This window comes from Calidris pugnax, unplaced genomic scaffold (genome assembly GCF_001431845.1).
Source record: "Calidris pugnax isolate Ruff unplaced genomic scaffold, ASM143184v1 scaffold141, whole genome shotgun sequence".
Lineage (NCBI taxonomy): Eukaryota > Metazoa > Chordata > Aves > Charadriiformes > Scolopacidae > Calidris > Calidris pugnax.
The window spans coordinates 969,235-980,276 of record NW_015090902.1 but is presented as its reverse complement, the minus strand read 5'-3'; the positions used below and the strand labels follow the sequence as shown (position 1 = coordinate 980,276).

At 46.7% G+C, this 11,042-nt stretch overlaps 1 protein-coding gene across 1 annotated transcript; it reads right to left on the bottom strand.

The window, feature by feature from the left end:
* Nucleotides 1-737: 737 nt before the first annotated feature.
* On the bottom strand, nt 738-9,097 carry GCM1 (glial cells missing homolog 1 (Drosophila)). Its single transcript, XM_014948922.1, has 5 exons — nt 8,888-9,097; nt 7,364-7,616; nt 6,315-6,427; nt 5,229-5,357; nt 738-1,546 (listed from the first exon to the last, which is right to left on the bottom strand). Exons 1-5 carry the CDS (start codon nt 8,987-8,989, stop codon nt 965-967), a joined length of 1,179 nt encoding a protein of 392 aa, XP_014804408.1. The 5' UTR covers nt 8,990-9,097; the 3' UTR covers nt 738-964.
* Nucleotides 9,098-11,042: the final 1,945 nt, after the last annotated feature.

Genomic DNA, 11,042 nt, shown 5'->3' with positions numbered 1-11,042 from the left:
TGCTCTGCTCTGGTGAGACCCCACCTGGAGTCCCATGTCCAGCTTTGGGGTCCTCAGCACAGGAAAGACATGGACCAGTCGACATGAGTACAGAGGGCCACAGAAGTGATCAGAGGGCTGGGGCACCTCTGCTACAAGGGCAGGCTGAGAGAGTTGGGGTTGTTCAGCCTGGAGAAGACCAGGTTTTGGGGACATCTTATTGCAGCCTTTCAATATATGAAGGGGGCTTATTAGAAAGATGGAGAAAGACTTTTTACCGAGGCCTGTATGAGAGACGGTGTTTTTAAGCTGAAAAAGAGTAGGTTTAAATGGAACTTGGGGAGGAAATGTTTTTGTGAGTGTGGTGAGACACTGGAACAGGTTGCCCAGAGAAGCTGTGGCTGCCCCATCCCTGGAGGTGTTCAAGGCCAGGCTGGATGGGGCTTTGAGCAACCAGATCTAGTGAAGAATGTGCCTGCCCATGGCAGAGGGGTTGGACTAGATGATTTTTGAAGGTCCCCTCCAACCCAAACCGTTCTGTGGTGATTCTATACAGTACGTTTATGGGGCTGGTCCAGTGGAGGGACTTAGATCACCACCTGAAGAAGCTGGGAGAGTGCAGAGCGTCGCACATGACAGCTGTGATCCTTGAGGTTGTCCATCTGCCCCTTCCACAGTCCCATGGGCTCGAACAACCTGAGTATTGAGGGGGATTGAAATGCTACCAAACCAGAATGGCAGTGAGTTGGTCTGTAAGAAGAGCTGATGCCTTTTATTAGATCAATGAAATAGTGGGGGAAAATATGACAGGTAACAATAAAAAAAGAACAAAGACAAGTCTTCAGGTACGAAAGCCCCTCCTGAGCCCTGCAAGAGTAGCCAAAGAGGTATTTGGCACGGTAGCACTTTCACATCCACGTGACAATGGGGATGGAGAATTAGGCCTGTTGCCAGAGGAAGGGGGAGTGAGGACATTTAGACCTGGTCACCGTAAGGGGTACAGGTCAAAAAACGTGTCATCCTGGCAGTAGTTGAGACCTGTACATCGCCCTCCCTCACCCCCATCTCCTTGGCTTCCCCTGGGAGGTGGCGGGAGCTGTGGGTGGATTGCCATGGGGCAGGGCCCGCCATGGGGCTCAGGGTAGGGTGGTGGAAGGAGGCAGCTGCTGCTGTAGGCCGGTGGGGACCCATTCCCCAAAGGGCCAGCGTTAGGCCTGAAGGGGCCATGGTCACCCTTTGTCACGGGCAGGACGTGCTGGCTGCCAGGGTGGGTGCAGTGCCGGGGGGAAGGGGCTGTGCAGGGTGGGATGGCAGGGCCGCGGCAGGACCTCCCAGCAATGGAGGTCCTCCCCAGGGATGGGCTCCTGCTGCAGGTTGGTGCCTCTCCAGAGCCCCCGTCCTCCCCAGCTGCCTTTGGGAACTGTGGCCGCCCAGAGGAGCTGCCCAGTGTCAGCTCCCGGGAGCTTTTGCTGAAATGTCCCCTGAAAGGAGCAGGCTGCAGGTCAGCGTCTGGCTTGGAAAGGAGCAAAGGCAAAGCCTCCTGCGTCGGCGTTGCACCTGGCAGAGACTTGGGAAAACAAGGCATGGTTTAGTAAAACAAGGTGTAGTCCAGCAGCATGAAAGAAATTCTTTGCTGTGAGGGTGGTGAGGCACTGGAAGAGGTTGCCCAGGGAAGCTGTGGCTGCCCCATCCCTGGAGGGGTTCAAGACCAGGCTGGATGGGGCTTAGAGCAACCTGGTCTAGTAGGAGGTGTCCCTGCCCATGGCAGGGGGGTTGGAACTCGATGATCTTTAAGGTCCCTTCCAATTCCAGCCATTCTGTGATTCTATGAAATAAAAACCATCCTGTTCTAGACCCTAACAAACACATTCAATTAATACAGGTAATGAAGCAGACGCCATAGCAGAGCCTCCTTACAGGGCAGTGCCAGTGGGCTTTAGGGGCAAACCAAAGAGGGCTCCCAGATCACAGGTCTAGGTTTGTTTCACCAGTTTTTGCCCAACGCCTGATTTACACTGAAAGAATTGTTATATCCAGCCTTCACAGCCCTGCCAGCATATACTGAAGAAGCACCTGAAAATGAAATTATGCTAATACGTTTGACACCACAGAATTATTTTTTTTTTCCTATGGAGTTTGGAAAAGCTAAGTATGCTTTTTAAAAATTGATTGTTTTGAAGTCATCTTTTCACTAGAATAATATTCTGCTTCAGCTTTTCAAGACTCTATTTCTAACTGATAACTTTCCCTATCTTTACCCCACAAACAAATTTAATTAGGGAGGGAGCAGCACACAAGACTTATTCTCCTGGGTCTTTTGTTCTGGACACTTCACAACTTCTATAATTGCTCTAATTATTGGATTATAATTTTGCAAACTTTAATTCCTTTCAGAACACTCATTCTGTGCTATCATTTCTGATGAGTACTCACAGGTCTCTCTTCCTTGTAATTCTGCTTTTGTGTCCATTTAATTATAGTGATTTTGCTGACTGCCGGAGTACCAAAGCTCCTTTCAGCTGTTCTCCACTCACCGTGAGAAGACATTGCAACAACCTGATGTAGGACCCAGCCCACCTTCACCTAAAGACCTGCTGAGGCTGTAGAGAATGTATGACTTGCCCTATTTTGGGCTCATGCACTTTTCTGAAGTTCTCCTCCCTGGCCTTTTGTGAGCACATTAAAATTGAATCTTTTCAGCAGACTTTCTGCTGATTCAGCAACACGAGTTCTGTGTGTCAAATCAGACTCCTGGGTTAGTTGTATCACAACCAGTCTTGGCAGAACATGAATGTGGGTGGTTATTCTCAAGAAAAACATACCGGAGAGCCACGAACTCCAAAGCCAGCTGAGGGTAAATGGTATCACTCTGACTGCACAGAGACAGACCAGCTGAAGAGCAGGCTCTACAATTAGATATTTATGACATCTTTGGTCTGTTTCTACTCCCACATAATTCGAAGTGAAAACACCAGGAAGATATTGTAGGAAGGGAAAGGAGAAGGCATTCTGAGGGAATGTTCCCTTGCAAGTTCCCTTGCTGAGGGAACTTGACCTCAGTAAGTCCAGTAGGCTCAGGTATAAAAGAAAAAAAGACGTGTGACTCAGTAACATTTCCTAGGTGAGGGCTATTTTAGTGTTCATGGGGACAGAATTAAACCAGTGATACGAAAATCATTGTTTCTGTATTTGTTTAGAGATTTACACAGTGGCTTTTTCTTATGTGTTCTTGTGTTCCCAGGTGCTTGTGTCAAGAGGCTGCTACCAGTCTCTCACGAGCTCTGGGTTTTAGTGTACTCCTGAGTATTTCCAGTAGAAATAGCCACAGCTCCTAAATTCATATTCTGTTCAAATGGGTTTAACTTCCTCTGTTCACTCTATTAGTCGTCTTCTTGGGGTCCTGGATCCCCTTGCTTTCCCACGTCATCCATTTGAAGAAGTCTGTCCCTATCCAGTCCAGTTAGCCCTTCTGCCTGTAGCTGAAGGGTTACTGGTTACTACCCCAAACACCTGGCTGGGGAGGATGCACCACCTCTAGTACATGAAAAAACAAACTGCGTGTAAAGACTGGTGGTGTACAGTTGTGTGTAACACAGCCTTTGGAAGAAAGGTCACTGGAGACAGCCTCACTGCTCAACCTGGTTCCCTCCATCAGGCACAAGACAGTCCATAGTGCTTTCACAAGCGTTTTCACATGCAGAAGAGACAAAGTTGTAATGTCAGTGCTTCTGTAAGTCCTTTAAAGCACTCTCTGCCTTCAAAGCCCTCCTGGAGAACCAGAGAACAAGTGGAGCACACCATGCAGAGGGGATGCACCTTCACCTTATCTACCCTAGCAAAACCTAGGCAGGATAAGCAGAGGTGGAGGGTGCCTTGGTTTCTCTGCAGCACCTCCTCCTTGTTAGTGGAGGACCTCGGGACACATGTGAATGTGGAGAAAACATGACCTCCTGTCTCTCCAAAGATGCAGCAGTGCCTCCTGCACCTGAGGGTGCCCTCACAGCCCTTAAGGGTTTGCAGGTGGCCAAATCCTGCTCAGGAACAGCCACCCTGCAGGAGACCATCTCTCTCCCTGATGGGCATTAAGTTTGTGAGTAAAATGATCCAGGCCTGTTACTGAAGTAATTGGATTTTCTTAAGTAATGGTTGGGGGACTGGAGTAAGGGTTTCTGGATTTGCCTTCTCTAATTGCAAGTTTGTTTTGTCAAGATGCAATACACAGTATGTAATAGGCATATCATATAGGTAATGTTATATATTGTATTCTATAGGAAAATATTACACTCTGTGTGTGTATGTGTACACACATACACAGATCTTCCTCCTGAGTTCAGTTATTGCCAAAAGTATTTTTCAGTTTTCAAGTGTTCATTTGTTAGAATTCTTTCATGGGGTGGTGCAATGAATTCTGTAAGTTAAATCAAATTAGAACCTTCTAACATTCTCCTTCAATGCCAATACGGGTTAGACTAAATATCTAATTACTTTATTCCCACACTTCTTTGTAAGTAATTTAATTTCTGGAGCAGCACTAACAAACAACTGGTAGGATATTTTTTTTAAAGGCAACTTTTGCATTTTAAAAAGGAAAGAGCTGAGAGTCTAAAGCTAAGTCCAAGCTGCTGAACTAAAGGAGGCCAAGGGCTGTCGTTGGTGACATCCTGGCCTTGGAAAACCCCTGGACCTGAAGTGAAATGATGCACGGGCTGTGTTGCAGCCCACCAAGAGCTATTTTTCACAGCATCTACTTGAGGTTCTTGTTGCCTGTGGCTTGTAGCATGACAGCACATAGGAGCACATGTGGCTTCAAAGACAGCTGTGTACAGGGAAGAGATCCAAACCTGATGCAACCTTGTCCATAATCCTGCCAGGGGATGGTCCCTGGCACACGCTGTCCTCCCGACCTGTGCCAGGGCATTTTGTCTGTGAGCACAAGTTAGCACTGGCCAAATCCATGGCAGGGACCATGTGAATGGTGATCTGAATGAGCCTGCCCTCTGGTCCTGCTTTGTTTACCAGCACAGATGTAATCCCCTGCCCAGAGAGGCTCCAGACAGCAGTGGATGACAATGCTGTGCAGAGGAGGATGCTCGGGGCAGCCCTGCTCCTTCTTGGCCTAACCATGGGGCGGCAGAATGAGGAGATATAAAGCCGGCTCCCACCCAGACCCAAAGCCCAAATTGCCTCCACCATGCCTTGAACTATGGATCACTAACCCCACATTTTCATTGAGCAGTAATAAGAGTTACCTCAATCTCCTGGATTCTTTTTAATCTCGGAGAAGATGGAGAAAAAGCTGTCTGTGCTTTTTGGATTGATCTTCGTGCTTCTGCTTCTAGTTTTGTTTCTGGACGTGGATGGTCATGAGCTCCTTTGGACTTTAGAAAAGACATGTTCAAGTTAGAAAAAACCTTGTTATTAATCTTACTGGAGCAGAATTTGTAGCACAGGCCAAAACCACACATGTGGCTTGATTTAATTCTTTGTATTTAATAAGACTTATTAACGTAATAAACATATCTCAGATGAAGTGTGATGGAGTAGAAATTCTCTGAAGTAATAAAACAAGTGCACCACATTTATGTGCAGAAGAGACACCCCACGAAGCCACAAGGTCTTCTGCAGCCTAGCTACAGTGTCCCTGCAGTCATTTCCATTTTTCTCACATTAGAAATATTTATCAGAAGATTAATTTCCATTAGCTTCCATGGCGAATTAATTTTAACCTGCACATAAGTGAAAGACTGCAAAACAGGAGACAGTTCAGTGGTTATGGTACTAAACTAGGACTACAGCTTCCAGGAATAGTGCCCATTATTTAACACTTAGATATACTTTTTTCCATATATAAGTTACATATAATGCACAGATGGCATTTTTCCATAGACAGTCCCTTGGGTACAACCATTTCCTGCTCTAAGATATCTTCATGCTGATGCGTAGTGCCTTGGAGAAGAGGTTGAGATAACATGGTATTTCTGACTTTTTCAGGATTTGTTGATTCCTGTGTACCTGAGGCAGTGTTTTGTGAGGTTTTCATGGGAGCCTAGATGAAAAATATAATATGCTGTAAAATCATAGTAGCGTGGGCTAATTTAGGTTGGAAGGGACCTCTGGAGGTCTAGCTCAACCTCGTTCTCAGGCAGGACTAACTTCAGAGTTAGATCAGGTTGCTTAGGACCTTCCTTACTTATTGTGAAAATTTTTCTCTTTACAGTCATTGGACCTTGTCATATTCAATAACCCTTGTTTATTGGAACAGAGAATGTCCTTAATCAGTCTTAAAAAACAGTTTTAAAACTAACTTGCATAATGTAAGGTATTTTTATACCAACCTGAAAAAATATGAATTGGCCTTCATGCCTCCAGAAGTTGGTAACTGGGTAACCACCGTGGCCTCTGCAGGAGAGGAGCCGCAGGGGTCCGTTGCAGTTTGGACAGCACTTCCCTGGAGCAGAGATGGTGGGAAATATTTTCTGTACGCTGATCAAATTAATCCCATGCGATACAGTGGCTCATCGGTGGTGGATTGCCACCGCTGGTTTGGGGCTCAGAAACTACACTGGGAAAAACTACACAAAAAACCCTTTAAAACGTAAGCAAAAATCAATATAAGCAAACCAATCATTGCCTTTATTCTGTTCCATTATTAAATATAACTGGAAAAAATATTTATATTATAACTTTAATATAATTTTGTCATTTATTATCATGGTCAGTTTTGGTTGTTTTCAACTTGGCAGTATCTGGAATGTCATGTGTTCTTGTCTGATTTTTCTAGAGGACATCCTTCTGACTTCTATGAGTGTTTAAGTAATATCTTTCTTTAGCCAAAACGTTCATCAGATCCAGAAATCAGTATGTGCTAGCTCTACTGAGCAATCAACAATTGTTTGAATTCATCTCGTTAAAGGTATGCGTGCAGCTCATGTTCTCTGTTTGCATTGTCTTGCTCTGATGACATGACTACGGGGCCTATTTTCCAGTCATCACAGTTTATAAGTAACTTCTTTCCTGCAAGACTTCCCCTAATAATGAAGCCAATGCTTAGTTCAGCAGGAAGAGCACAGCAGGCAGCTGCCTGCACGGCACAGCTCTCTCAGTAGCCTCACTCCTGGGCCTCAGAAGGCTGAGAGTCAATCTCTAACCATCAGAAATAGGGATTAAAAAAACAATAACAACAAAAAAAGAGAACAAGCAAACAACTCCTCTCACGATGGTAAGAAATGTAAAACGCATTGTTGCAAAATCAAAAGTTGCATCTGAATATAAGGAATTGCAGTGGGAAGGTTTTATAACCTAAAAGGTGCCCTCTCCTTGGGGTTCTCTTATGTTGTGTTCACTTACGAACTGCCATATAATGAACAGACATTCTCATACTCACGCTGCTGTTTTTGCCTAGCTTTGTCACATATGGCTGGCCTCAGGTAGATCTTCCTCCCATCCAAGGTCGAGCAGTCGTTGCTGCAGACCACCACCCCGAGACAGGACTTTTTTAAGATGCGAGAGTTGTGGTTGTTGGTGTTTCTCATCGCCCAGCTGCTGTGATGCCTCTGAGCATTTTTATCCTCTGAGCTATAAATATGTTTTACGTAGGAATCCGGCCATTCTTGAAACCAGTCTATCTGTCTTATGTCCTGTGGAGAGACCAAAGCAAGCCACATTTTAGGCTGGAGAAGGGAAGAGCTTGTGCAAGAGGTCAGCAGACCTGGTCCTCTGCTGGGTGTCCTCTAGCCTGGGTGACCCCAGCATCCCGGCAGGTGATGCTGGTTGGCAGGAGGGAGCAGTTTAGAGAAGGCAAAGAAACCACAGCTCCCCATGGCTCCCAGTGAGCCCCAAAGCATCAGGAAAGCCTGGCCTAAGCACCTAGCATACCTGCTGATGCTTTTGAGGGAAAAGGTCTTGTAAGGGTTCAAAAACTTTGTAGGAATTTCCTTGAAAATGCTGATCCCAGCCACTGAGAGCCATTACAGCAGCACGAGCACCAGCTGAGAAGAGAAAAACTCTGGTGCTCCCCCAGGAACATCAGACAGTGTAGTGTAGAGAAGGGTGTGGAGGAAGCCTCCAGGCTGAAATGCAGGTGAAGGTGACCTTGGGGTGGAGTGCAGGGAACGGAGGCAGCCTGGGCCACGGAGGCTTTGGATGAACAACAGTGGCGTCTCAGGGAAGGGACTGGGATCAGGGAAGAAGGCAGGGCTGGGAGTGGAAAGGCAGAGCTGGATGTCGAAGGACCACAGCAGGAGGAATCTGGCATAAATATGACGAGGTGAGGGACAGGGAGATAACATTGGTGTCCAGGGTACTGTGGGCTTTCAGTGGAGAGCATGGTTGAGATTTTTAGGAAGGAGGATTAGAAAAGGATGGAAATATCACTGCTCTGCCTCTCAGCAAATCTCTGCAAGCCCAAAGCAAACTTTTCCTCAGTGCTCACAAAATGAGAGTTGCCTCTCAGTGGAAAGCCAGCCCGCTGGCCTGCAGCCCGACCTGCAGGACGGCTGAGCACCCAGGGTTGGAAGGCAGTCGTGGGTGCTGTGTTCACTCCTCATAAAGCACTACCCAGGGCAAAAAGTAAATCCTGGACATCTGTCATTGAACACCCACAGCAGGAGATAATTTTTATCTCTGCACCTCATCTGCCAGTGGACTAGAAAGAAAACACATCTGCAGCATGGCTATCTTTCATATATCAGCAGCTCTTCCAACAATACATTTAAAGAAAAATGCATGGAAACGTCAATATTTGCTCAATATTTTCTAGCTTTTCAGTAAAACCCAGTGTTCCATACCCTGAAGCGGCAAAGAGAACGAAGGCAATGAGGCATAGGTAACTGAGAAAGCATTTACGATCAGCAGTGAAGTGGAGATGACAGGTCAGAACTGGACACATTTCCAAGACACAGACACATACCTGGGGAAGTTTGATGTCATTGATATCCCAACTTGTCATTTCTCCACGTCGGGAAGCGGAGTCCTCCTGCTCCGTAACAACATCCTCTGCACCTTTCAGCATTTTCTAATTCCTTCCCAAACTTAGCGAGAAAGTTTCTCCTGGCTGCTTTTGAAGTTGAGTGGCTGTCAGCACTCCCAGGCAGTTTACAACCAGGAAGCTCTGTCCTGAAGCTAAATGATAGAGAGGCTGCTCATTAAAGATAAAAATCAATGTTCTTCTGCCAGAAAAACTTGTTCCATTAAAAGTTTTGCAAGCCTGCAATGCAGTGGAAAATATAGCTTAGAGATAGCCTGTGATGTTACAGAGGCAGGGTTAAGAGCAAGCAAATTGTGCCTTTGTCATCTGCTTTCTTCTGCTTGGTGTCCCCTCATACCAAGTTTATGGTCATGTAACTCTGCTCGCAGGCTCTTTGCACATCTTAATCTGACTCTGGCTCAGTATTTCCAGAGCCAAACTGATTGAACAGTTTGGTGGCTCCTAAGGGCTCCTCGAGTCGCTGCTTACCCATTAGATATTTCACACGCTGGCCATGACAAAAGGTGAGCACCAAGAGGGGACTGTTACAGCATTTCAGATGACATATGGCTGGCCTCAGGTAGATCTTCCTCCCATCCAAGGTCGAGCAGTCGTTGCTGCAGACCACCACCCCGAGACAGGACTTTTTTAAGATGCGAGAGTTGTGGTTGTTGGTGTTTCTCATCGCCCAGCTGCTGTGATGCCTCTGAGCATTTTTATCCTCTGAGCTATAAATATGTTTTACGTAGGAATCCGGCCATTCTTGAAACCAGTCTATCTGTCTTATGTCCTGTGGAGAGACCAAAGCAAGCCACATTTTAGGCTGGAGAAGGGAAGAGCTTGTGCAAGAGGTCAGCAGACCTGGTCCTCTGCTGGGTGTCCTCTAGCCTGGGTGACCCCAGCATCCCGGCAGGTGATGCTGGTTGGCAGGAGGGAGCAGTTTAGAGAAGGCAAAGAAACCACAGCTCCCCATGGCTCCCAGTGAGCCCCAAAGCATCAGGAAAGCCTGGCCTAAGCACCTAGCATACCTGCTGATGCTTTTGAGGGAAAAGGTCTTGTAAGGGTTCAAAAACTTTGTAGGAATTTCCTTGAAAATGCTGATCCCAGCCACTGAGAGCCATTACAGCAGCACGAGCACCAGCTGAGAAGAGAAAAACTCCGGTGCTCCCCCAGGAACATCAGACAGTGTAGTGTAGAGAAGGGTGTGGAGGAAGCCTCCAGGCTGAAATGCAGGTGAAGGTGACCTTGGGGTGGAGTGCAGGGAACGGAGGCAGCCTGGGCCACGGAGGCTTTGGATGAACAACAGTGGCGTCTCAGGGAAGGGACTGGGATCAGGGAAGAAGGCAGGGCTGGGAGTGGAAAGGCAGAGCTGGATGTCGAAGGACCACAGCAGGAGGAATCTGGCATAAATATGACGAGGTGAGGGACAGGGAGATAACATTGGTGTCCAGGGTACTGTGGGCTTTCAGTGGAGAGCATGGTTGAGATTTTTAGGAAGGAGGATTAGAAAAGGATGGAAATATCACTGCTCTGCCTCTCAGCAAATCTCTGCAAGCCCAAAGCAAACTTTTCCTCAGTGCTCACAAAATGAGAGTTGCCTCTCAGTGGAAAGCCAGCCCGCTGGCCTGCAGCCCGACCTGCAGGACGGCTGAGCACCCAGGGTTGGAAGGCAGTCGTGGGTGCTGTGTTCACTCCTCATAAAGCACTACCCAGGGCAAAAAGTAAATCCTGGACATCTGTCATTGAACACCCACAGCAGGAGATAATTTTTATCTCTGCACCTCATCTGCCAGTGGACTAGAAAGAAAACACATCTGCAGCATGGCTATCTTTCATATATCAGCAGCTCTTCCAACAATACATTTAAAGAAAAATGCATGGAAACGTCAATATTTGCTCAATATTTTCTAGCTTTTCAGTAAAACCCAGTGTTCCATACCCTGAAGCGGCAAAGAGAACGAAGGCAATGAGGCATAGGTAACTGAGAAAGCATTTACGATCAGCAGTGAAGTGGAGATGACAGGTCAGAACTGGACACATTTCCAAGACACAGACACATACCTGGGGAAGTTTGATGTCATTGATATCCCAACTTGTC